At 47.7% G+C, this 27,301-nt stretch overlaps 1 protein-coding gene across 8 annotated transcripts in view; it reads right to left on the bottom strand.

The window, feature by feature from the left end:
- SRCIN1 (SRC kinase signaling inhibitor 1) overlaps positions 1–27,301 on the bottom strand; it is a 468,342-nt gene that overhangs the window by 27,285 nt on the left and 413,756 nt on the right. For all 8 annotated transcript variants that reach the window (XM_060256106.1, XM_060256101.1, XM_060256100.1 and 5 more), the window contains 6 exons: positions 22,228–22,358; positions 18,589–18,736; positions 17,138–17,447; positions 11,895–12,153; positions 6,171–6,325; positions 5,347–5,499 (listed from right to left, as the gene is read on the bottom strand). In XM_060256106.1, the coding sequence (XP_060112089.1) occupies positions 5,347–5,499; positions 6,171–6,325; positions 11,895–12,153; positions 17,138–17,447; positions 18,589–18,736; positions 22,228–22,358 (1,156 nt within the window). The remainder of the gene's footprint in view (positions 1–5,346; positions 5,500–6,170; positions 6,326–11,894; positions 12,154–17,137; positions 17,448–18,588; positions 18,737–22,227; positions 22,359–27,301) is intronic.

Consider the following 27,301-nt stretch of genomic DNA (forward strand, 5'->3'; position numbering starts at 1 on the left):
TTTGGGTTGAGGACAGTGCCAGTTTCCACCCTGGTTGGCACCCTCCTCCTCTCCCTACATCTTTTGCCCCTTCTTCCTGCCCGCAGGGTTGCCGGCAGTCTGACATAGGATTATTAACACTCACCATCTTTTTTTAAAAACCTATTACTTGTTTTATCTTATGTATCTTTTTACTGATTCTGTTCATTGCCCAGAGCCCTACAGTAGCAGGGACTGGGCAATTCATTAACAATAACAACAACAGTGGCAGCAGCAGGAGATCTCCAGGTACCACCTGGAGGTTGGCAACCTTAACTATGCCACTGAGTAGGGTTGCTAGTAAGCCTGGAGGGGGAAAAAAAGTCTTGGCCCTTTAACAGAGGCTTAATATATCCAGAATGGGCAGCTGAAACTTTTACAGGCATCCAGGCAAATAACATCAGCTGGCAAATAACATTCTCAGGGCTTTTTTGGGGCCGGAGCACACAGGAGCAGAACTCCACCTGGGCTGGCCAGGGCTCTGGCTGGCATGTTGGGGAAGGCACAAGGAGGCATCTTTAAATCTCTCCCTGATGGCTTCAGCTTTCCCTGATGTGGGGAAGGCACAGGGGAGCTCCCGCTGGGCTTTTGCTACAACCCGCTCCCCCCTGAACATTCCATTAAGATTTTATTAAAGGGACAGGACTTTTTCCTTCCCTCCAGGCAGTTAGCAATTCAGTCACTGTCACCTTCTAACCAATTCCCCTTGGGGAGGACTTATTCATTGCTAGGAAAGTCTGGCTGCCACCATTTCCACTGCCATTGCTGTGCTTTTCTCCCAAGAGGCATTGAAAGAACCCGCTACAAACACAGACTTTAGGAGGGTCAGATTGAGCAGATGTAGTTCCCAGAATGTCCCCTAGGAGCCAGCATTTCCCCATAAAGTTCGAAACACTTTAAGCCATCATTCAATCCAGGTTTGCACCCTGCAACATTACTTGACCTTTATAACAGTAATTAATAATAGTAATTAGTCGCCAGACAAATTCCTGAAGCCCGAACAAATGATGACGAGTAAAGCAGATTTCAGTGCTGGGATTCTCTTTTAGAGACCCAACTCTCTGAATATTTGGTCCCCAAACATCTCCCCCTGTTTTTGCCTTTCAGTACCTATTGGCTTACCAAAAGACTCTCTGATTAATTGACCAATGGGACAGTTATGCTTACACTTTACTGTGTGCAAAAAATCATTCAGGGAGTGAATTTAGAGTGGATCAGCCTCAAAAAGGAGGGTGGGGCCCTTTGTGCACCCCCTTGCCATTCCTCTGCTCAAAGCAACTCTGTTAAGCAGATGTCCTCTTCCAAGATTCAAAACACAAATCTGCCACTACAGCAAGTTCTTGCTAGAATCACAAAAAGCTTTTGGAGCAGCTTGGACAAAGATTGAGTTAGCCTCGGGAATCTGCAGTTAAATTTGGATCCTATCACCAAAACATACATTGGGAAGATAACCGGCTCTATGCCTACAAATAAAGAAACTGAATATTTTGGGGATCTTCCTAGCCAAAGATGTATCAGGATCTTTTGATTAGTTATACATAGTAAGATAAGATCAACAGTGCAGTCCTATGCAGAGTTACTTTAGCCTAGTCCCTTTCAAGTCAATGGACTTTGACTAGAGTAACTGTGCACAGGCCTGCACTGCTATACATCTGTGCAACACAGCATCCTTCAACATCTTTCTTGACGCCCACCAAATGCTTTTAAAAAGACAGTGGGTCTAGGTCAAAAGGAAAAAGGCGCAGGGCCTCCCCTTCGGCCACCAAAAAGTCCATGATCGGGTTCAGGAGAAAAATGGCTGGATCCAACCCGACGATTCCAAAGAAAGGTGTAAAGGAGAATAACAACATGAGGTTGTATAAATTGTCCATTGCTGGTAGCATAGATTTGATTGAGGAGGGGAAATTAAAACAAATCAAGTCTAAAAGTAATGAAATACGTACAGCCGTAATTAAAACCTGGGATAAATGCAGGAAAGAATTAGATCCTGCTGCTTCGCACAGTGCTGGCATCAAATCTGTATTGTAAAGATTTGCAAATCAGTAGCAGAACTGAATAACAATGTCATCGAGGAACAATACAATTTACCAAGGGCCATGCACCTTTTTAATGGCAGGCTTTTCACTTATAATGAAGTGAAATATAAAATGCGGACCTGATGTGTTTTCATCATTTACAAATTTTGGCAAGGGAGACTATGACGTGACAAGGAACTTGACAAAATGAGAACAGTTGCTAATACTGCCTGTTATTTGTAAAGGCCTGAGATACAAAGAGTTGAATTAATGGGGCTGAATCCAGTGACCTCCCTCTGCCAAATCTTTCTTCAGTGGAGAAAGACTTCTTCCATACAGAAAGACATTGGAGGAAACCTTTTTTCATCAGAGAAACTTTTTTTATGACAGAGGCAGGGTTAAGCAACGCAAAACAGACAGTCTCTGTAGTGGCGCCTATATTATGGAAAGATCTGCCTGAAGCTACTAGGAAGGCTCCTGTATTTCTGTCTTTTCATAGAAAGCGTAAAATGGAATTGCTCTGGAGGGCATACTTGAAGGAGGAGTAAAACTGGGGTGTAATGAATCAGCTCAGGAGGTGACCTCTATAAGGGATGTGTCCCCCCCCCCCCCCCAAAAAAAATGGTGTAGTGGTTAAGTGCATAAACTTTTATCTGGGAGAACCAGGTTTGATTCTCCACTCCTCCACATGCACCCGCTGATGTCACAAGTTCTCACAGAACTGTTCCTCTCAAGAGCAGTTTCTATCAGAGCTCTCTCAGCTCCACCTACCTCACAGGGTGTCTGTTGTGAGGAGGGGAAGGGAAAGGAGATTGTAAGCCTCTAGGCCTCTAGGAATCTAGGCTGTTGGACACAAATGTTGTAATCCTGTTTCATAATCTGCTTACTGATTGACACACGGTTTTACTAGGAATCTTTGGTACTAGATTCAAGTACTGTATTTCAAACGTTATCATATTTTGTGCTGATTCCATCAAGGCAGACAGAACTCTCGCCTGAGGTCTATAAGAGGCAGCCAACGCCAGCCTGCACTGAGCAAAGGCTTCAAGGTAATGGCAACCCCTTAGGACATCTGCAACCTTCTAAACGAAGAAGCCTGCCTTATATTTAACATCTGCTAGGGCATTTATAGAGGGAGAGGCTGCATTTTATCCTTTTCTTTTGAATCTCTTGCTCAGTTTGGTGCTGCACTACGAGAATGCAAGTGGAATTTTCGTTTTAATAAATGCTTTCTAACTTTTTATGCCGGTGGTGGTTCTCTGTACCATGCAGACCTCCGCTGTCTTGGACATGCTGTTTTAAAAGGAGTGCCAGGAGAAAGGGGAGGGGTAGTCAGTTGACAAATGGCAATTCCCCCAATGGCACACAAGGCAGTAAGCCAACCCCGCAATAACCAGACGCTGGATAGCGGGAGACACAGAGACGAAGTCCTGAAGCTGGGCAAGGAAGCTGGGAGTCTTGGCCCTCCCAGTGGGCACTTCCTACATAGGCCAGGTGGTGGCAGTGAATGAACAGAGAGAGAGAGAAGTGGCGGGGGGGAACCCTCCAGGTGTTAGGAAAACCTTAGAGGGCATGGTCGAAAAGGGCCTGTAAGTCAAAGACGGACTGTTTCACCACAACTTTCATACAGAGTATGTGTGGAATGGCATTTCCAAAGTGTGCATGAGCCCAATTTGGCTTGGGGCCACAATGGGGGGAGGATGGAGGGGGTCTCCTGCCTTCTCCCTTAAGCTGTTTTCACAAGCCAAGATTTTAGTCATTGTTCTCATTTTATTGAGTCCCTGGGCCCCAGACCGTTACACAACATCTTGTGTAGTTTGACCCTTCACAAAAGGGAGTGACCAGACTGTGCATAGTGGGTGGGAGTTATTGGATAAGATCAGGCCACAGCATTTTGATGTAGGTGGGATGTTATGTTTAAGGACATCAAGAGAAATGAGGAGAAAAGGTTTTATAGGTGTGAATTTCAAGAGCAGGCTTACAGCTGTTAAGGCAAGACCAAGGTACTTTTTATCAATGTATCAATTTTTTACCAGTCTTCCATTAGGAAGGTGTATGTAAATACATCTGGTATTTTTGCAAGTATAATCAAGCCAACACAAATTGCTGCAAACCCAGGGTGGCCTTGTAACAAAGTGAGTTTATATACTGGAGAACCATTAATTGAAAGATCAAGGACATTTTTTAACAGGCACATTATACCGTAAAGCCCTTTACTAATTATCCTGGGCTATTTGAAACCTTGCATCTGGAAACTACGTAAGGCTCTTGGGGGTAACGCGTTGATAAGGGGATGCGCTTTTGCAGCAATGAAACACAAGAAGAGCTGCGTCACCTGTAAGAGAGGTATGGCACTGTAGCGTCTGGCAAACTATATTAATGATCAAGCTGACCTTTTACAAACATTTATGGGAAGTGACAAATCAGGCAAGGCAATCCTTGCTTGATCGATGGAGACCATTTATTGTACACTAGAACCATAAGAGGTCTAATGAAAATGTCTGACAAGACATATTATCAGTAATGTAATAATTTTTATTAATGAGGCTTAGTTTAGATATTTGATAGGGGCATTTATTTTTTTAAAAAAGGAATAACAGATTCCAGGAGCAGGCATACATATGACCTTGATAAGAACAGCCATGTGGAGAAGGGGGAGTGGAGAAAAAGATGGCAAATAAAGGGTTCAAAACCCTCCCTCCCCCATCACTTAAGTGGCACTGCTTTTCATAAAGGGCATGGGGCCACCGTGACACACATTTGCACATGTTTAGTCTACAGCCCTGTCACGAACAGACCAACGCACTCAAAGCATGCCCTTTGTAGACTGATAGAAAATACTTCAGTACAAAAGAAAACTAATTTTTGCAGGTGATCTCTCTGTAGCTTATATCCCAGACTTCAGGAAATACAAACATGTTAGGTAAGGGCTTAAATTTGGTGAAGAACATCAGAATGCAGAAGAGCCCAAAGACTGGAGTAATACAGGATGTATTTAAAGAGGTACACTTGTGCAGACGTTCTCTCAGCGCATAATTCTACCTGTGTGGAATACATACATACATACAGGTGCCAAAGTTCTATGTTCCAGTGCCCATAAAACATAGGAAGTTCATTTCCCCGTGCTATCTGCCTGCAGGATTTCTTAAACACGTCAAGTTAGCATATATGAGACCACCTGGAAGACTTTTGACTCAATGACCAAAGACACTCCTTTGGCCCTGTATGGACACGGACTGTTCTGCAGCCACAGCTGAGCACCCGTTTGCAAAGTGCCGCATTTGAGTCCCTTTTTACATCTTTCCTGGCCTACCTCGAGTTCAGCGATGATCCTGTCTTCATCATCGTCATCTTTGATGGCAGAGGCAATGATGGGGGGAGTGGAAGCAGGCCGGGCGACCTCCGAGACGGTCCTCCTCAGTTTCACTTGTGGCTTTTGCGTCTCCAGCTCTTCCGACTCTGCTTTCTGTCATCACAAGGCATGTAAGAGATGCACAGATGCCCCTGTCTTCTCTATGCTTTGTCCCCAAATCTCCAGGTATCTTCCAACCTGGATCCAGCAAGCCTACCGCCACCTCCCCTTTCCCCACCAGTGGCCGCAAGGAACTCTAGGGGAGACTTCATTTTACTCTAAAGGGCAGTCCCATAAAAGAGGACTGTCCTCAGCAAGACTAGAAATAATGAGCTTAAACTACAAAATGATAGATCTGAGTCAAACACAAGCAGAAACTTCCTAATGGAATGAATGGTTTGGACAATGGAACCAGTTACCCAGGGATGAAATTCTTGCAGGAGTTCCTTTGCATATTAGGCCACACCTCCCTGATGTAGCCAATCCTCCAAGAGCTTACTAGGCTCTTTTTTGTAAGCTCTTGGAGGATTGGCTACATTAGGGGGTGTGGTCTAATATGCAAAGGAGCTCCTGCTAAAATTCCACCCCTTCAGTTACTGAAAGGGTGGAGGGCTCTCCCTGGCTGGAGGTCTTCTAGCAGAGACTGACCCACCATCTGTCAGGGACACTCTAGCCTGCACTGAGGAATGGGTTGAACTTGGTGCCCTACAAGACCTTTCCCATTCTTGAGTATCTCTAGCCTGGTACAAGCCTAATCCATTTCAAAGAGACTGAGAGTTTTGTACCTTCATAAAGCTGGATTCTTTTTTGCTGGTGACAATCACTTCTCCTGTGCGAGTGGTTGTGAGGCCATGGGAGGAGGGGAAACTTCTCCGAGGTGGGGGTGGGGGAGGAGACTTGGAGGGCTTCTCGGTTCGATATCTAGGCACCGTCAACTCATCTAGGGAGACGACAGGATTCATGTTAGAAGTTATGCCTTTCACTACAACTAGGGCTTTTTTTGAGCCGGAACGCACCATAACACCATTCTGGCTGGCACGGTCAGCGTTCTGGTTGCATTAGCCAGCGTTCCGGCTCAGCTCAGGCAGCATCCCCAGCTGGCCGGGGGTCAGGGGACACAACCGTGCTTGCATAGCATCTTCCTGACACCCCACTGGCCTGTGGGGGTCAGGGGGCCCAGCCGCACTTACCCGGCTTTCCCCTGATCCTCTGCTGGCAAGCAGAGGTCAGGTGACCCAACCGCAATTGCGTGACATTTTCCTGCGCTCCGCTGGGCCAGCAGGGGTCAGGGGGGTCTGCCACAATTGTGTGGCATTTTTCCTTGCTCTGCTGGGCCGGCGGGGGTCAGGGGGCCCAGCCGTGCTTGCCCAGCTTTCTCCCGATCCTTCGCTTGGCCAGTGGGGGGTCAGGGGATCTGCTGCAATCGTGCAGCGTTTTCCCCTCTCTCCACTGGGCTACTGGGGTCAGGGAGCTCTGCCGCGATTGTGTGGCATTTCCCCGCACTCCACGGGGGCAGGGGGCTCTGCTGCGATTGTGCGGCATTTTCCCGCGCTTTGCTGGGCCCACGGCAGGACAGGGGCTCTGCCGCGATCGCGCAGCGTTTTCCTGTGGTCCACTGGGCCGGCAGGGTCAGGAGGCTCTGCCATGATCACACGGCGTTTTCCCACACTCCGCGAAGGTCAGGGGAACTCTGCCGCGATCACACAGTGCTTTCCTGTGCTCCACTGGGCCAGCGGGGGTCAGGTGACCCAACCGCGTTTGCGGGGCATTCTCCCTGCGCTTCGCTGACCAGCGGAGGTCAGGGAATCCAGCCGCGAAGTGTGGCAGGCTTCCTGTGATATTCGGCAATTTTAGAGGTGAGTCGGTCCCATCACTTCTTCTCCCCCCCCTTTCTTTCTGTTTCTTTTCTTTCTGTTTCTCTCTCTCTCTCATTCATTCTGTCAGTCTTTCTTTTTCCCTGTTTGCTTTATTTCCTACTTCCCCACTCTGTTTTTCTTTCAGTCTTTCTTTCTGTCAATATTTCTTTTTCCCTATTTGCTTTATTCCACCCCACCCCCCTCCCCATCAGTCAGTCAGTCAGTGTTTTGGGTTTTTTGCCAGTGATTTTCATTTGTATTTGTCATACAGTTATCTGGAAACAAGATCTGATACAGTGAGCAAGCAAGTAAAAACAGCTGCACTCTCAAGGAGGGAAACTCCCTTCTCATTTTAAAACTGCACACAGCGCTTATAATCTGTTGAGGACAGTTTCTAAATTAACGTCTACTCCAAATTTCAATTTGATCCAAATGTATATGTACTCAAGCTGCAGCATCAGCTCCTAAGAAGTTCTCTCAATAAGAGTTAGAAGTCCTCCTCACCTTCCATAACAAGCAGCACATTACTGTTGTAGAGAAGCAACGTGAGCATAAGGCCTCACCAAATGTTCCCTCTAAATTGAGTTAGAGTTTTTAATCCCTGGCTCACACATTTTTGTCTTAGCTCAGGAAAAGGGGCCCCAGAGCACAATAATTTATGCAGTAGCTCACAACTTTAATGCCAGTAGCTCACAAACTAGAATTTTTGCTCATATGATTCCACAGCTTAGAGGGAACACTGGGCCTCACATGTGTCTTGCTCAACTGAACTGCTACTAGAAGATAAGAAGAAGATATTGGATTTCTATCCCGCCCTCCACTCCGAAGAGTCTCAGAGCGGCTCACAATCTCCTTTACCTTCCTCCCCCACAACAGACACCCTGTGAGGTGGGTGGGGCTGGAGAGGGCTCTCACAGCAGCTGCCCTTTCCAGGACAACCTCTGCCAGAGCTTTGGCTGACCCAAGGCCATTCCAGCAGGTGCAAGTGGAGGAGTGGGGAATCAAACCCGGTTCTCCCAGATAAGAGTCCGCACACTTAACCACTACACCAAACTGGCTCACCAAACTAAAACAAAGACCACTGGGACTGCAGTCAAGCATATCTCAAGGTTAAATACCTGAGCACCATCAACTGAGTCTACTAAAGGGGGTGTTGGAAAAGTATGTGTAGGGAACTTTCTCTAGTATCTAATACTATGTACCTGCGTGCAGCACAACCAACCACAGTGACACTGCTTTGTTTAGAACCTGCAGACAAAGTAGGTGAAGAGATTAAGAATGATTCTGTCTTGCTCATTTAATATATAAATTAAACGTCTTGCACTCTCAAATAACCCAACCAAAAAATTTCCAGGAGTTCTGCCAAAAGGCACGCCATAGTAAAAGCTGTTCAAACTGGAGGCAGACACTGAAAAGAAAATCCATACTTACCTGGGATTGCATTTGTGTGAACAGAAGAGCAACATTTTTAAAAATGAAGCCTAGAAAAGTATGTCAAGAGGCCAGTGGCCAAATACATCATTGTTTTGACAAGGTGGAACAGTGAAACATGTCTTATGGGCCAAAGTGAACAAATGTTTTTATTTTTATAAAGTATTTGCTACAGTGGCTAGACCTGTGTCTCTGTAGCTACTATCATACCTGAAGATTATGCATTTGGCACCCAATTGTGTTCTCTCCATGTATTGGGGGGAGGGAAGAGAAGCTTTAAATTGAATTTTTCCAACTCTCTCCCCCCTTTCATTCATTCATTTTTCTTTCTGTCAGTCTTTCTTTTTCTGTTTCCTTTATTTTCCACTCCCCCACTCTTCCTTTCTTTGCCAGTCTTTCTGTCAATATTTCTTTTCCCCTGTTTGCCTTATTTCCCACCCCCTCTCTCTTTCTGTCAGTCAGTCAGTCAGTCTTTTCCTCTTTCTTTCTTTCTTTCTTTCTTTCTTTCTTTCTTTCTTTCTTTCTTTCTTTCTTTCTTTCTTTCTTTCTTTCTTTCCTTTCTTTCCTTCTTTCTTTCTTTCCTTTCTTTCTTTCTTTCTTTCCTTTCTTTCTTTCTTTCCTTTCTTTCTTTCTTTCCTTTCTTTCTTTCCTTCCTTTCTTTCTTTCTTTCTTTCTTTCTTTCTTTCTTTCTTTCTTTCTTTCTTTCTTTCTTTCTTTCTTTCCTTTCTTTCTTTCTTTCCTTCCTTCCTTCCTTCTTCACTACACCAGGGGTAGCCAAACTGTGGCTCAGGAACCACATGTGACTCTTTCACATATAATGTGTGGCTCTTGGAACCCTCACTGCCCCATCAGCTAATTTGGAGAAGGCATTTCTCTCTTTAAATCACTTTTCCAAGCCAGCCAGCAGCTTAGAGAATGCATTTAAAATTAAAGTTGCTTTCTTTCCATCTCTCCCTCATTCCTCCCTTCCTCCTGCTCTCAAACATCTGACGTTCATGCTTTGCGGCTCTTGAACATCTGACATTTATTCTATGTGGCTCTAAAGTTAAGCAAGTTTGGCCACCCCTGCACTACCCCTGCACTACTCGATCTTGTGATCGAGTAGTCTGTTTGAATTTGGTTTTTTTCCTGGGATGGAAAAAATATAGCTATATATTTGTGGACTTTTTCCAATGCTAGAATATCTTTTTTGAGGTGTGGTTACTACACCACAAAAAATATATTATAGCACTTTTGGTGATGTCCGAGGTGTAGCCTAGTCAGCAAATGATGGTGATGTCAGAGGTGTGTCCTAGTATGCAAATGATGGTGATGTCAGAGGTGTGGCCTCGCATACTAATGAGTTCCTGCTGGGCTTTTTCTACAAAAAAGCCCTGACTACAACTACCATCCTGCATAAGAATCCAAAGGTTCTTCACAGTGATGTCGTTGTTCTGGCTTTCCGTCCTTACTTTCAAAGCATCCTGCTAGTACAACTATGTGTTCAGACAGATTTCAGGGTATCACAGATTCAAATCGGTCCAAGAACAGATTAAATTTCCTGCTGTCCTCCAACTCCACCCCCACCCCCCCAAAGGATCTGGAACTTGAGGGAAAAGGATGAAAAACTTAGGGCGTTTTCCCACAGAGCTTACCTCGGAGCGACGTCCCTCTTCACCGCGCAGCGTCTGCGCGGATTTCCCACCAACTGCTCCGCATAACCAGGAAGTGCCGGACCTTTTGCGTCGCAGATGTAAACCGCTAAAAACCAGTTTATGTTAGCGACGCAAAAGCCGCGGCTCTTCCTGGTTATGCGGAGCAGTTGGTGGGAAATCCGCGCAGACGCTGCGCGGTGAAGAGGGACGTCGCTCCGAGGTAAGCTTTGTGGGAAAACATTCTTAGTTAACGAAGTATGAAACTGGTTCAGATCTGGACTGTGGACAATTAGATAATCTGCGGCGGTCACAGCTGATTTCTGGTGACCCTGTAGAGTTTTCAAGGCAAGAGATGAACAGAGGTGGTTGGCCATTGCATCGCCTCTTTGTAGCACCTCTGGACATCTTTGGTGGTCTCCCATCCAAGCACTAACTAGGACCAACCCTACTTAGCTTCTGAGATGGATAAGACTGGGCCAACCCGAGCAAGTACTTCTTCACCCAAAGGGTGATTAACATGTGGAATTCACTGCCACAGGAGGTGGTGGCGACCACAAGTATAGCCACCTTCAAGAGGGGTTTAGATAAAACTATGGAGCACAGGTCCATCAGTGGCTATTAGCCACAGTGTGTGTGTATATATAATTTTTTTTGCCACTGTGTGACACAGAGTGTTGGACTGGATGGGCCGTTGGCCTGATCCAACACGGCTTCTCTTATGTTCTTATTCCAGTCATGGCTAGATCATCTGTAGCATAGATTATTAGCAGGCCCAGCTCTATAATTAGGTAAATTCAGGACACTATGAGGTGGGGAGTTCGGAGACGGGAGGGAGGAATCACTCGGCACATTCCTTACCAGCCTCCTGTTCAGCCTGGCAATCTCCTCTACTTACCCTTAGCCCACAAGGCTACACGCTAGCCCTTCTTGGGGGAATGAGGAAACAAGGAGCATTAGTTTCTCTGCCATTCACCTGGTGGTGGGGAGGGGGGGCATACTAACTGTAACAATTCCATAAGCACAAGGTGCCAAAGGGATTGAAAGTTTTATTGGGACAACAGCAGGGCCTTTCCTGGCCTCTGCTTGAACAACAACCAGTCAACGATCAGAGCAGGAAGTGAAGCCCCTTTTCCTCTCTGGGACATTTTTCTTAGGGAAAAGATAAAACGAATTCTCTCACGCAGGTATGCTTGGCCATTAGCCTCACAGTTCCTCATCGGTTAGATGCTCAGCCTCTTTGGCCATCGCTTGCCTTCTGCTTTCCATCTTATATAGGGCCTCTCTTCTTTTTTCTGTCACCCAGGCTTGGAGCTGTACCGAGTTAACCTTTTTTTTTGTTGTTGGGAAGTTAATCTGTTCACAATCAGTTAAATGTAGCTCCATGAATACATCATGTAAGATGTGCTTCTATTTTTTTGTAAGCAAAATTTATTTCTCTTGCTACCACTGGAGTCAGATCGCCTTTGTAATTTCATTGAGCAGCATTTTCCCCTTAATTGGGAAACTTGGAAGACCAAAGACACTGCATAAAGCCTCTCCGCTTCCAAGCCAATTGGATTTTTTTTAAATTTAACCCCACGGACTTTACCTGACCCCCGGCGACCATTGGGGTCCATTTTGGCTGTGGTCTTCTGTATGTGCTGGGGCTTGGGGGGCTTGTGCTCAGGGGTGGAGGCTGCGCTTCCGCTGCCGCCGCTGCTGGAGGTCTGCTTGTGCTTGGCTGCAAACTCCAAGTCGGGAATAGCTTTCATCAGCTCCGCTTGGGTCTCTTCCAGGAGGCGGTTAATGTCCTTTGCGCTGTATTGGGTCAAGGCTGCCCGCTTCTCCTCCCAGTCTCGCTCTGCAGCCTGAAACGCAGGGCCATGTTCATTGTTACGCTGAGGGCTCCAAAATTATTTCTTTATATTTATAAGCTGCTTTGTTGACATAAAGTGGTGGTTAGATATACAGATAATGCCATAAACGTTGAAACCAGGAGTCCCCCAACCTTTTTTGAACCTGCAGGCACACTTGGGATTCTGATATGGCACGGTAGGCACAGCAACAAAATGGCTGACACAGGAGGTGGAGCCAGCCACAAAATGATTGCCATGGTTTTAACTTCAGAAACACAGTGCAGATCCTTCTGCTGGGGTGGCAGCTGCTGTCAAAGCAACATTTTTTGAAAATTGTGCAGCCAATAAAATCTCTCATGGTCGTTCAGAAGCCTATGTGGGCAAAAGCCCTAGCTGGTAAGCACCAGAAAAGGTATCAGTAGGTGCCACAATGGGGACCTCTGGTTTAAATTGACAATCAGGCACAAGAGCAGGCCTCTAAGAAGCCCCTCTAAATCAGAGATGGCCAAACTTGCTTAACGTAAGAGCCACACAGAATAAACATCAGATGAACATGAGATGTTTGAGAACCACAAGGAAGGAAGGAAGGAAGGAAGGAAGGAAGGAAGGAAGGAAGGAAGGAAGGAAGGAAGGAAGGAAGGAAGGAAGGAAGGAAGGAAGGAAGGAAGGAAGGAAGGAAGGAAGGAAGGAAGGAAGGAAGGAAGGAAGGAAAATAAATGGGAGAGGAGGAGAGATGGAAAGAAAGCAACTGTAAATGCATTCTCCAAGCTGGCAGCTGGCTTGGCTCAGATAAGTGATTTAAAGAAAGAAATGTCTTCTCCAAGCCGGATGACGAGGCAGTGGGGCCTTCAAGAGCCACACAGTATGTGTGAAAGAGCCACATGTGACCCCTGAGCCGCAGTTTGGCCACCCCTGTTTTAAACCATTCTGCCTTATGTCCCTTCCCCCACCCCACAAAGACTGCTGGGGAAGACACTTCTCCAAGCAGCCCATTCCAAAGGAATGGGGCTGCCATTGAAAAAGCCCTGCTGCAAACCAAACCCAACTTAACCTCCCTTGGTATACAGTCCCTGTTACGATTAGTACTTGGAGCACATACCAGTGGAGGTGATTCAGTAAGTACAACGGTCCCACAAGGCTGTTATGAGCGTTAAAGTTTAAAACCACACTTTGCACTCAGCTTGGCCTGCAGCCAGTGTACATAGTTCAAGATCCAAGCAACACTGACACATTTGCAAGCTCCCATAAGCAACCAAGAAGCTGTGTTCTGTCCTGACTGACATTTCTGAATTGTCTTCAAAGGCAGCTCCACGCAGAGCGCATGGCAGTGATCCAGCCTTGAGGCTGCAGTAGCATAGATCAGTGTAGCCGGATCTGCTGTATGCAGGAGGGGACTCAGTTTTTCATGCTGGATGTAGCTGAACAAAAGCATTTCCTCCTTAGTAATCCTAGCTGTCATGCTCGGCACTCAGTGACTTTATCTTGGGTCCTTAGGACATCAGACCTTGAAGCTTTTGTCTCAAGCAGACCTCAGATTCAGCAGGAGTGCAGCTCCTGAACCTTTCCAAGGGTTCCCCCCTCTTCCTCCCCACCTACCTTGTCCATTGAATAGGAGGTGAAGCTGTATAACAATCCCTGGATTAGGAGAGTGGGCAGCCAGCCAGCCAGCCACCAAGGGCTTTGCCATGCCCCCAGCAGCCTTCATTAACCCCTGGAAAAGCCCACATCACCCTTTCTCCACTTCCTGTTATTTTGGGCGGCGGGTGGCTTGCTGGCCTTGACTGGAGAGGGGGTAGCCCAGGAGAGCCCCAGGTGAGCGAGGCCTGCTTAAGCTGGCTGGATCTCTAGCCAGCCCAAGCAGGCCTCGCTCACCCGGGGCTCTCCTTTCTTGCATCAATTTGCTTTTGGCTGGCGGGGGGGGGGGGCAGCATATGCTAATGAGCTCTGCCACCTATTTTTCTACCAAACGGCCCCTTGTCTCAAGGACAGCCAGTCATTAGGCTTTGAGCGACTGACATGCGTATCAGGAGAGGGCAGCTGCCAACCTTCAGGTGGCACCTGGAGATCTCCCATTATTGCAACTGATCCCCAGGTGACAGAGATCAATTCACGTGGAGAAAATGGCTGCTTTGAAGGGTGGACTCTTTGGCATTGGACGCCTGCTGAAGTCTCTCCCTGCCCCAGGCTCCAGCCCCCCCTATCTCCAGGTATTTCCCAGCCCAGAGCGGGCAACCTAAATGAGGTAGTCCTACAAATTTAAGAGTTGCAAGGAAGAGGAATTCTCTCAGATAGGGTTCGCAGTTTCTTCTGCGATTGGAATGCTGGGACGAAGGACCCACTGTGGGCCGAGAAGCCACTGATGCTGTGCTGAATTTCCCATCATGCTGGCTGGAATCAACCAGCCTGTTCCTTGGCTTCAGGCAAAGGGTTGCCAGCATCTAGGTGGTGGCTGGAGATTTCCTGGGATTACCGCAGGCAACAATTATGAGTTCCCCTAAAGAAAATGGCCACTTTGGGAGGCAGGCTGCATGGCATTATAGCCCCTTGAAGTCCCTCCCATCCCCCAACCTCGCCCTCCTCAGGCTTCACCCCAAAATCTCCAGGTATTTCCCCACTCAGACCTGGCAGTTCTTGGCTTTTAGTGGAAATTCATTATGGAAGCAGCCATTAGATTCCAGAATCCAGCCAGAGGAGATGGTGGAGACTGGAGAGGTTTTTATGGACATGGACCATGTCTATTCAATGCAGCGCCTAGCTTGCTACTGATGCATTTTTAAAAAATACTGATGCAAAACTGGTGATGCTCATGAGGTCAGCACGAAGTCATGGTCAGGAACTATATTTGCTGGTCAGCCTACAAAGCCCACTTCCACCATCCTGCGTGTGACTCACTAGAGGACCACTCCCCTGCCTGAAATGACTTGGGCAAACTGGAAACTGCATTGTACTGATTAGCAAACACTAAAAATAAACCACTGCGTTTTTTATGTTGCAAATAAATGCTTAAGCAATTTCTTTCATAATGATGCAATTATATTATTATCATCACAAACCAAAATTCATTCAATGTCCGTAGAAAAATCAAAAAGTTATTTCACACCACTCTTGTAAGGTAGTACTTTCAAAATCGGAATGTTCTTTCACATCACTCTCCAGCCATTCGTGCAAGCTGCAAAGGAACATTGTATTGTAATGTGTGAGCAACTGCCTTTAGCACGGGCTCCAAAGCTAAAAGAAAGCGGCCAGTGGAAGGTGAACGAAACACAGAACAGAACCTAGGACCTGTGTAGCCGCCGCACCTGTCAGACTTCGGTCTGCTACCCATAGGAGGAAATCATATACAAGTGTGGTGCTGTCTACATCCTTCAAGCAAAGGAGAACGGAGACAGTGGACTGTAAAGTACTACCTTACAAGAGTGCAACATAAAAACGCAGTGGTTTATTTCTAGTGTTTGCTAAAATGACTTGGGGACAGCAGCGAGGGAAAGCAAGTAAAAAACAGTGAAGGAAGTGAAAAAGGAAAGAAGGCTGCTTTTCTCCCCCTGTCTTGCTCCTCCCTATTTTGCGAATCAAGAGGGGAAGGTGAGAGAAAGTGGGCTCCCTGTCCGCCCTACCCCCCACCGCCCCCCCTCCACAGCACCGCACGCCTTCACGTCTCCCCACCCCCAATCGATCAGAGGAGTGTGCTGCGACAAGGATCAGCCCTACTGGCTTTGAGGGCGGCCAGAATCTGAGCATTCTTTGAAGAGAGAGCGCTGGAGGAGGCTTCTCCCCCCACTTTCCAGAACCGGAAGTGCAGGTGGGGGTGGGGGAGCGAAGCCTCCTCCAGCTCTCTGTTCAAATAATGCTCAGATGCCGGCTGCCTTGGAGCCAGTAGGGCCTATCCACATCGCAATGCACTCTTCTGATTGCACTGGAGGGTGGAGCGCAGCGGAAGGGAGGGGAGGGGGCTGGCAGTGACGGAGGCAGTGGTGGCGGCAGGAGAGGGGAGAGGCAAATGTAGGCGTTTGTCTTGAGCACCAGGGGGGAGCCCAGTTTGGGTGGCCCCTTCCAAAATCCTAGGCAACCGCCTAGTATGCCTAGTGGGTGAGCCGGCCCTGGCTACCAGACCATCCCTGCTCGGGGCCAGACAAGATTACCACGGGGCAAGGACCAGGAGCTAATGGTGTAAATAGCTACAGAGAGATCTGAGTCTGTGGAGAGACTCTTTCATTTCACTTCAACAGACCTGGAGGGCTTGCTAAAGCAGGGGTCCCCAAAGTTGTGCCCATGGGTGCCATGATGCCCACAACTCCTTTTTGGATGCCTGCCAACTCACGTTTAGAGAAAGTGGGTAGGATCAGGTGTATCTTTTGCCCAGCAAGGCTTCTGATTGGACACTGGTGATTCGAGTGGCTGTGCAGATTTTAAAAAAAAGCTGCTTTGGCAGCAGCTGCTAACATGACACAAGGAAGACACTGTGCGGCTGAAGGGAAGCTGCGGAAGCCATCTTGTGACTGGCTCCGCCTCTTGCAACAGCCACTGGCAGCCATTTTGTAAATATGCCCATCATGCTGTTCCAGAATTGCAAATCTGCTCTCAGGTTCAAAAAGCCTGAGGAACTCGTCCTAAAAGATTGTGCCTCTTTAGCCAGGACTGGATCTACATGGTTTTTGAGGGGGGAGGGGCAAAATTAAAAAAAATGATGCCCCTTTATGGGCCCATTCTATTTTATGTCCCATAGAACAGAATGGACTTCATGCCCAATTTGGTGCCCGGGCAAACATCCCCCTCTGCCCCACCTCCTAGATCCGACCCTGCCATTAGCATGGAGGAAGGGGGAAGGTCTGATTTTCCATCCTGGAGACAAAAATATCTTGGACTAACCCTGATTGACTTGTGTAAATCCCTGACGTTGCCCAGGGGATGGGCTGCCAGTAGGTAAGCCCCCATATAGAGGCTTATCTCCCCCTCCCCCAATTTCCTTCCCCATTCCACGAACAAGAAATGTTCTCACCTCCATAGACACTGATCTGTCCACATTCCTTTTGCTGGGGGTCTCGGAGCCCATCTGGGTCTTGACCGAAGCCATCTCTAACCCCCGGCACGGGTTGCTGCTCTTGGAGATGTGGCTCTGCCCTGAACTTTGTCCGAAGCTGCTTGTCCCCAGGCTATCAGTTGAAGAGGTCAAGTCGTGGAGGTTTATCGGGGGGCTGGTGGGCATCTCGAAATCCAGGCCCTTGCTGAAGTCGTTTTCTGGCTCCACCTTCTTTGGTGACTGGCTGAGAAGGTTACTGGATGGGTCCCAGACGCCCTCGTCCACATGCCTGCCAAGAAGAGGGCATGGGGCGTCAACAGAAGCTCAAAAGTCTCTCAGAGAAGCCTACATAAGCAGTGGATTTAAAAATGGCTTCCATATGAAAACACCACATCGCCATGTTCGGTTACCTCAAAGGAGCCATTTTTAATGGCATATCTGTATGCATTGCCAACACTGCTTCACCAAATGTCAGGAGATTTTGAAGGTGCTGTCTGGGGAGGTAGAGTTTGGGAAAGATGTGACATCACTTCTGAAGACACTCTAGTGACTTCCCCCAACGTCTATGATAAAGACTACAGAGATTCCTCGAGCATCACTACAGAGAACACTTTCTGTCCATTTTTTTCTCCTGCTCCTTAGTTTCTCAAGGCCACGAGACGGGGGGGCCGAGAGCAAGTAACGTCAGTTGGACGAACGGCCAGCCTACCAGCAGCGCTGAAAACCGCAACAGCTGGGCCTGGAGGTCAGTGAGGGCAAAAGAAGCTGCTGTAACTTTTTGGAAACAGCAAATAAGGCTGCAACACCATCAGGAGCACTGATGGTGGCAAAACCCTGGTCAGCGAGAGTGGCCTTTTGGCATCAGGAAGCAGGCCTTAAACAAACACTGCTGTCGTGTTTCCCAGAGAACAGTTTGAAGACGCCATCTTGGAAAGTGAAGATGTGGTTCAAACCAGTTCCTGGAAAAGGGGAAGGAGGCCCTGCCTGAGAATCCCACATATAGCTCCTGAACTCCTTGGAGGCAGCTGGGGACATGGATGCAACTAATTTTTAAAATGTTTCCATCACAGGGATGCCAGCCTCCAAGTAAGACCTGGGGACCCCCCCAGAATTACAGCTTATCTCCAGACTGCAGAGATCAGCTCCCTTGGAGAAAATGGATTCTTTGGAGGGTGGACTTTTGGGCACTGTCCTCCCCAGGTTCCATCTCCCAATCTCCAGGAGTTCCCCAACTTGGATCTGCCGGCCTTCCATTCCCATCCCTGACAGTGGCCAAGGGGGGGCCTGGCAACCCTATATTTGCAAGCACGCCTGAGAGACCTCCTGGAGGGAAATGCCGAGCATCTCTTGGAGTGACAGGGACTAATCTCCCTGTCACTCCGGCCCCACTCAGGGGGGCAGGGTTTTGTCTCTGGAAAGGGGTCACTCACCTGCGAACTTGGGCCAGGGTATCAGTGGCTGACTTGCAGCGCTTGAACAGGCCGTCCAGCCGGTGGGGCTCTTCCTTGAGGAACTTCACTGCCTCGACTTCCACGCGGAGGACCACGCGCATTTTGCTCTGCAGGCTGGGGAAATTAGCTGCAATGCCAGGGGCAGGCAGAGAGGGGAGGGAGAGGCACGGGGGTCAGAGCAGGCCCGAGGAAGGCTTTCACCTGGGGGAAAGGAAGGCTCGGAGCTGAGAAGGGAAGCAGGCAGGCGGGATGGGAGGGCTTAGGTGAGTGAGGTACCAGGGCCTCCTGTGGCCGTTGCTGTTACTTGGTCTCCAAGGAGAAACTGCATGCTCCCAGTGGGCAGACACCCACCATAGCATCCTCCCCCCTCCCCAGTCTGGTGCCCCCAAAGAAAGTAAGCCTTGATGTGCTCTGCATTAATTGCAGAGTAAAGGAGAAAAGTTATTATGTCCCCAATGTTTCTGAGCCTGTGGGCACGTCTTTTGTCACAGCATGGTGGGCGCAGCCACAAAATGGCTGCCGTGAAATGGTTGCTGCGGGAGGTGGAGCCGCAGCTTGCCTTCAGTCCCAGTCACAATCTTGGTGTTGTGGTGGCAGTTGCTGCTGAAAGAACTTTCTAAAGATCTGCATAGCCAGTCGAATCTCCAAAAGCCAATCAGAAGCCTTGTTGGGCAAAGCTTCACCCACTTTATAAAGACACTTTGGGGGAACCAGAAAAGGTGTTGGCAGGAGCCATGGCGCCCAGAAGAAACCAGCTGGAGATCCCAGAGCTATGCGTTTGTGAATTTAATAATTACTCTGAACCAGGGCCTTTTTTTTGGTAGCAGGAACTCCTTTGCATATTAGGCCACACACCCCTGATGTAGCCAATCCTCCAAGAGTTTACAGGGCTGTTATTACAGAGCCTCCTATAAGCTCTTGGAGGATTGGCTACAACAGGTGTGTGGCCTAATATGCAAAGGATTTCCTGCTACAAAAAAAAAAAGCCCTGCTCTGAACCAAAACCAATCTGGAAGAAGGATTTTGGGGGAAAGGCAGTGGGGAGAAGGGTGCTACACTGAGAGCTTGATCAAAATGGCCTCACCCTTGATTTAGAACCAGTGCAAACTTACACAGGAAACACACCACAGCACACAGGAGACGTAAAACATCAGTCCTCAGGAGCTGCTGCTTTCAGAGCCAAACTTGGAAAGTACAAGCTTTTGTTAGGACCTTGGGATACGTCTACACTGGTTTTTCCTCTGTTGCTTTTAAAATTTTTGAATGATCTGCCCTTTTGGACTGCTGGCTTGCCTTGCAGCTCCTTGTGTTAAATGTCACAAACTTGGTGAATGTTGACATTTATCAGCAAGTCTTAACACTGCACGAGTCTCAGAGAGAAAATGTCAGAAACTGTTATGTCAAGAACCAGTGACATTTACTCTCGTAGCATGGGGACACACCTGGAAACCCACCGACCTCCCAAACTGAGATTGCAGCAAATCAATGATAGAGAAATCCCTTCCCAAACACAGATCTGGTGAACTTCCCTTCAAGCACACACACCATCAGTGGTGCATATTAATATGGACTAATTAATACACTTTTAGCCTCCTGTTCATGCTCACAGTCAGTGCAATTAAATGATGGATGCTTCTAAGTAGCAAAGGCTCTCCATTATATTTTTAAAAGGGCATTTCTGCATTCTCATTTTTGTGCTTGTGTGTTCCCACTGCTTCAGAAAGGGGATTTACTCCCTCTAGTGGTCTGTTCAATATTACATCACTTTATGTCTGTCTAGCATATCTCATGGAGGGGGGTTGCTCTCTCTAGTGGTGTATTCAATACTACATCACTTTATGTCCAGCACATCTCAGGCAGGGGGACTTCTTTCTCTAGTGTCTATTCAATATTACCTTGCTTTATGTTCAGCATGCCTCCTTGTAGATTTAAATGGCAGATGTTTATGCCAGTTGATGCAATAGCCAATTGACCACCAGAGGGAGCAAAATGAATACAGAGCAGAACCCCTCCCCACAAGCAACAGGAACAAACCAACTGTGAGAATGAGAATGCGGGAAAGCATTCTCTAGTCCTTTTCACTATGGATCTCTACGGTGTGGCCCTCTGCTGGTGGTGGTGGGGAAGAGCAGCCATGGGGGGCTGAGGCAAGGAAAATGGCATTAATGCGGCTGTGATCTTAAAAAGAAGACGACTGCCCTTCTCTCTGAATCAGAGACTCAGAGTGGCTTACAATCTCCTATATCTTCCCCCCCTCCCCCAAACAGACACCCTGTGAGGTTGGTGGGGCTGAGAGGACTCTCACAGCAGCTGCCCTTTCAAGGTTAACTTCCTGCAAGAGCTATGGCCAACCCAAGGCCATTCCAGAAGGTGCAAGTGGAGGAGTGGGGAATCAAACCTGGTTCTCCCAGATAAGAGTCTGTGCACTTAACCACTACACCAAACTGGGTCTCTCCACTTTGATTATCCACGAATGTATACCCTCAGAAATTCTATGTACCCAAATTAGATATGCGCATTGCTTTGTTCACACAAAATCATAACAGTATATACTGAAGTGGGAATACACATAGCATGAACTCCCCTTAAGTGTGGTTGGGTCGACAGAGTCAAATCAAGCGATTGGAAGTGGAATAACTGTTGGCTGGAATTAAAAAGTCAGCCGGTCAACATTTCCTGTATCTGGAGCATTCCTTTTACGGCACTCCTTACAACTTGCTTAACAGAAACAAAATTCCTATAAGGGGTAAGTGGGTGTAATTGCATTCATATTTCCTGGAACGATCTTGAATTCTAAAAAAATTCTTTTTAAAAAGATGAAAGCTATAATTCTCAGAAACTCCAATTCAATGCCGATTACTGAATTCCTCAGCCATTTTTTTTAAAAAAAATTGTCATCAAGTCATAGCCAATTCACTGCCACAGGAGGTGGTGGCAGCCACAAGTATAGCCACCTTCAAGAGGGGTTTAGATAAAAATATGGAGCACAGGTCCATCAGTGGCTATTAGCCACAGTGTGTGTGTATATATAAAATTTTTTGCCACTGTGTGACACAGAGTGTTGGACTGGATGGGCCATTGGCCTGATCCAACATGGCTTCTCTTATGTTCTTATGTTCTTAATTGATGATAACCTTGTAGGGTTTTCAAGGCAAGAGACGTTCAGAGGTGGTTGGCCACTGCCTTCTTCTGTGTAGCTGGACTTCCTTGGAGGTCTCCCACTCAAGTAGATGATGAAGAAAATACTGGATTTATACCCCAACCTTCACTCTGAATCTCAGAGCGGCCTACAATCTCCTCTACCTTCCTGCCCCACAGCAGACACTCTGTGAGGTAGGAGAGGGCTGAGAGAGCTCTCACAGAAGCTGACCTTTCAAGGACAGCCCTGCAAGAGCTATAGCTGACCCAAAGCCATTCCAGCAGTTGCAAATGTAGAAGTGAGGAACCAAACCCACTTTTCCCAGGTAAGAGCCTGTGCAATTCGCCACTACACTAAACTGGCCCAGGCTAGCCAACCTTAGCTAGCCTGACCCATCCATATCAGGACCACCCTTGGAACAGCCCAAGAGAAATTCCCAGCCACAGTCATCTGAGCCTTTCTGGCACCTTCTCACTCACCCTTCAGTTCTGTCAAGGTGTCTCCCAGCTGTTTAAGCACCAAGGACTTCTCCTCCAGCTCTTGTGGAGAGATAAGGCGGTGATTGTGGCTGAAGTCTTTCTGTATCTTCTCCACAGCTTTTTCCAGGTCACTGCAGAGACATGATGGCATAAGAGATCAGAGAGAGGGGAAAGGAGGTGAGGCCAGGGGATGGGGGGATGCCGTCCTTCCTTCTGAAGAATATAGGCGGGGAAGGAAACACAACAGCTATGGAGTTCCTCATCTTGTGTCAAGACCACTGCCTCCTCCCCCCAACTCTGTCTCACATGAGCCTTCCTGCTGTATCTCCTCCCTTCAGCCAAACCAGAACACTTCTGCTAAACGAGTCAACTTGAGCACCACACACAGCCTAGTAAGCTTCCCCCGACCAGGAAGGATAGGAATAGTATGACCACAATCCACTACACATTTAGGCCCTCATGCCCATTGGCTTAACCATCTTGGGAAGAACTGTGGCTGCAAACTGTCTGTGCAAATGCGGAATCAGTATTGAACTACGCATCTCAAAAAGAAATAGTGTGAGGTATTACTAACCCCAAATGAATTATCTATCTGTCTGTCTGTCTGTCTGTCTGTCTGTCTGTCTATCTATCTATCTATCTATCTATCTATCTATCTATCTATCTATCTATCTATCTATCTATCTATCTATCTAACCCCAAATGAATTATCTATCTATCTATCTATCTATCTATCTATCTATCTATCTATCTATCTATCTATCTATCTATCTATCTATCGGCCATCTATCATCCGGCCATCTATCATCATCCGGCCATCTATCATCCATCCATCCATCCATCATCATCCATCCATCCAAAGTCTACTCTTCTAAGAGAGACCTGCCACACCCTCTTTACCAAAGGGCTTCTGCAGTTTAAATTTTGGTTCTTTATCTGATTTTTTGTTGACTGCACTGGATTGAATCCAAAGGTTCTGTTCCACTAATGGCAGATCTTTTTGCAGATGCAAGTCACCTTCCCTGACTGCAAGGAGTAATCCACTGGCAGCCCCCTCTTCTTCTAACGCAGCTGGGCCCCTTTCACCAGGGAAGACTTCTCCATTAGAAGCAGAATAGTACCACTGGACTCAACCCACTGTTTTTGGTCTGGTGGCATCCAACTGTTTATTCTTGTGGTCATTTTAGTCTACCTGGTGCTGTTCTTCTTTCATCCTCCTTTGCATGCTGCTGATTCCTTTTGCTATTTTTTTTTATTGTCGCTTTTAATACTGTGGTATATTGTTCACCTTGATTAAAGCTACACTGTGGATCTTCACAGGATGGAAGAGCAGGACACCCATGTTTCAAACACACACGCTGGCTCTTTGTTTGTATAAGGGAGACAAACAATTATTCTACATCATAACAAAAACTTGGCTTGAGCTCTTCAGGTGCTGGGAGGCTACTTGGGAGGCTACTAAAAATAGACCCAGTGGGGGAAAAAATAGTTGGCTTCAGTCGCTTTGAAATCGACCGGAAAAATGTAAATTTGACTCATGACCAGAAGGCAACATTTTTAGATACAATAAAATTATTGTGCTAGGGAACAGTTCAGTCATTGAACGGATGCGAAGAGAGGCAGCTCTTGACTTTAATCCTACGCCGTGCCCAGAATCTGCTATGTGTGGGAAATTGCCCAGAGAGTCTACCATAGCTACATTTAATTTCTTTAAAAAATGAAGATTTCTTTTACAAAATTAGGGGATTAGTTGAACAGAAGCTGAAAAGTACTGCTAAGAGGAGCGCAAATCCCATCAGGAAGCTTGATAGTTATTTAAAAGCTCTACAATGTAGGTAGGATCTAACAACATGTGTTCTACAGATTAGGGGGTAAAAGGGTATTTCAAAAAGGTTGCCAGCATGGTTAAACAACAGTGAAAGGCTAGAAGACTTCCTGGGCAGTGCAATCCTAGGCATGCCTACTCATATTTCCGTGGTTTAGGATTGCAGCCTGAAATGCCAGAGGAAGGCATCTGAAAAAAACATCAGGAAGTACAAAGATGAGATCTTAGAATTAATTAGCAAAGGGCTCAAATCTGTGGCAGACATCGAAAATTCTCTACTGGGAACTTAATTAGTAAGTAAGCATGGAACCAATTTAGATCTCTCTCTCTGCATATTAGGCCACACACCCTACATCACCATTGTTTTGCACCATTGTTTTGTGGGAAAAGCCCAGTGAGAACTCATTTGCATATTAGGCCACACCCCCTAAGCCAGCAGGAATGGTCACCCCCTAAGCCAGCAGGTTCCTGTGCGTTCCAGCTCAAAAAAATCTATCTATCTTATCCATCCATCCATCCCAAACCCAGGTGCCATCAGAAGGTCCACCAGCAGGGCCAGAACTCCTGAAGCCCTCCTACTGTTGCCCCCAAAGCACCAAGAACACCGAGCATCACTGCCCCAGACAGAGTGTTCCATCTGTACTTTGTGGCTAATAGCCACTGCTGGACTTCTGCTCCATATGTTTATCCAATCCTCTCTTGAAGCTGCCCGTGCTTGCAGCCTCCACTATGTCCTGCAGCAGTGAACTCCACATGTCTGTTACCCTTTGGGTGAAGATGTACCAGCCCCACCCTGCACGAGGCAGACATGAGCCACCATCCCAAGTTGGAAGCCCTCACTTCATGGGAGCCAGTGGCAGCTGCTGCCCCTGCAGATGGGGGTGAACCACAGAGAAGTGGGGGGCAGCCTGCCCATCAGGATGGCAAGGTGAGCTCTCTTTCTCCTTCCCTTCCTCCTCTGCCAGGGCAGGCCCTGTTTCTCCCCTCTACTGTCAGGGAAGGCAGGAGACAGCCAGAGCCTTTCCAGATAGGGTTGCCAACCTCCAAGCAGAGGCGGCCTGTCCACTAGGCAGTCCTATGTGGCTGCCTAGGGCAGGGGTGTCGAACTCATTTCTTATGAGGGCCGGATCTGACATAAATGAGACCTTGTTGGGCCAGGCCATGTCAGGTTGGACTGAGCCATGTCGGGCTGGGCCACGTGTGTACCTTTTTAAGATCAGATAGCAGAGATATAAATTTTATAAAGAGCACAGACAAACACTGTGACCTCCCTGCCACTCTGGAAACAGTAAATGAACTTTAGGCTCTGTTCACATCTTCTAGTCAAGTTTTGGATTCTTTCACTCCACTCAGCCTGGAGGAAGTTGACAGAATTCTCTCCACTGTGTGCCCAACCACATGTAGGTTGGTCCCATGCCCCTCTTGGCTAATGAAAGCCCGCCGAGAGGAGCTACAGGTTCCTCTAAGGGAAATTGTCAACAGATCCCTTCTTGAAGGAACCTTCCCTCAGCCTCTTAAAGAGGCCGTGGTTCACCCCCTCCTAAAAAAGCCATCTCTAGACCCGGCTGAATTGGCAAATTACCGGCCGGTGTCTAACTTGTCGTTTTTAGGCAAGATTATTGAAAGGGTGGTGGCAGTGCAGCTTCAGAGTTTTCTGGACGATGCTTCTGTGCTTAATCCACATTAATCCGGTTTTCGTCCGGGTCACGAGACGGAGACTGTTCTGGCTGCCCTCACAGATGACCTCCAGAGGCATCTGGATAGTGGGGGCTTGGCAGTGCTGATACTGTTAGACCTGTTGGTGGCTTTCGACACGGTCGACCATCAGCTACTGACCTGTCGCCTCGCCGACGCTGGGATCCAGGGGTTGGCCTTGAAGTGGCTCTCCTCCTTTCTCCAGGGTCAGGGACAGAGGGTGGAGCTAGGAGATGAACTATCCCAACAACACCCACTTATTTGTGGTGTGCCACAGGAAGCGGTTCTCTCTCCAATGTTATTCAACATCTACATGCGCCACCTTGCCCAGATTGCCCAAAGGTATGGGCTGGGTTGTCACCAGTATGCAGATGACACTCAGCTCTATCTGCTGATGGGCGGCCAGTCTGACTCCACCCTAGAAGATCTGTCCGCAGCATTGCAAGCTGTGGCGGGGTGGCTCAGGCTGAGTGGACTGAAATTAAATCCGACAAAGACGGAGGTCCTGTATCTGAGTCGCCGCGGTTTGGGACCAGAGGTCCATTTACCGACCTTCGATGGAGCACAGCTCATGCTGGCGCCCAAGGTTAAAAGCTTAGGGGTGCTCTTGGATCCTTCTTTAACAATGGAGGTCCAAGTAGCTGCCACTGCCAGGTCAGCCTTTTACCATCTGCAGATGGCAAGGCAGTTGGTCCCCTTTCTCGAACGCGACGACTTGGCAACAGTGATCCATGCTAAGGTCACCTCGAGACTGGAATACTGTAACACTCTCTACATGGGGCTGCCCTTCTCCCAAATCCAGCGACTCCAGCTACTGCAGAATGCTGCAGCCAGGCTGCTTATGGAAGTTCCTTTACGGGAACACATTCAGCCTGTGCTGAAAGCGCTGCACTGGCTACCGATAATGTACCAGATTCGCTTCAATGTGCTGGCTATTACCTTGAAAGCCCTATATGGCCAGGGTCCTGCATACCTTAGGGATCGCCTTTCCCTGCACATGCCCCAGCGAGCATTTCGGTCAGGGTCTCAAATCCTGTTGACAGTTCCCAGAATCAGAGAAGCGAAGCTCAAAACAACGAGAGCCAGGGCCTTTTCTGTGGCTGCCCCTAGCTAGTGGAATGAGTTGCCAGTGGAGGTTAGGGCCCTGTGAGAGCTCTTACAGTTCCGCAGGGCCTGCAAAACGGCACTCTTCCACCAGGCATTTACATGAATGGTAACATCTGCAGCAATGGGACTGGCCCATAAGAACACCACCAATGGCCTACTTCACAGTGCTGTGGCGATCCTGAGACCTCTGAGTATAGCTAACCACCAGAATTTAAATCGCTGCCTGAAATTATGATAGTAGCACATGCGATTGTTTTAAATTGTTTTAAATTGTTTTTATGTTTAAAAACAATTAGCACTCATGGGTTTTAAAGATGCTTTCTTTGTATTTCTCCCATGGGATCCAGGAAACTGGGCAAATGAAGGTCTGGCTCTTTCCTTCCTTCCCCAGGGGACTGTGGTGGGGAGCCTCAGCCAATAGAAGGAAGAGAGACTTGGATCAGTCGC

The sequence above is a fragment of the Heteronotia binoei genome, chromosome 15 (genome assembly GCF_032191835.1).
Source record: "Heteronotia binoei isolate CCM8104 ecotype False Entrance Well chromosome 15, APGP_CSIRO_Hbin_v1, whole genome shotgun sequence".
NCBI classification, from domain to species: Eukaryota; Metazoa; Chordata; class Lepidosauria; order Squamata; family Gekkonidae; genus Heteronotia; species Heteronotia binoei.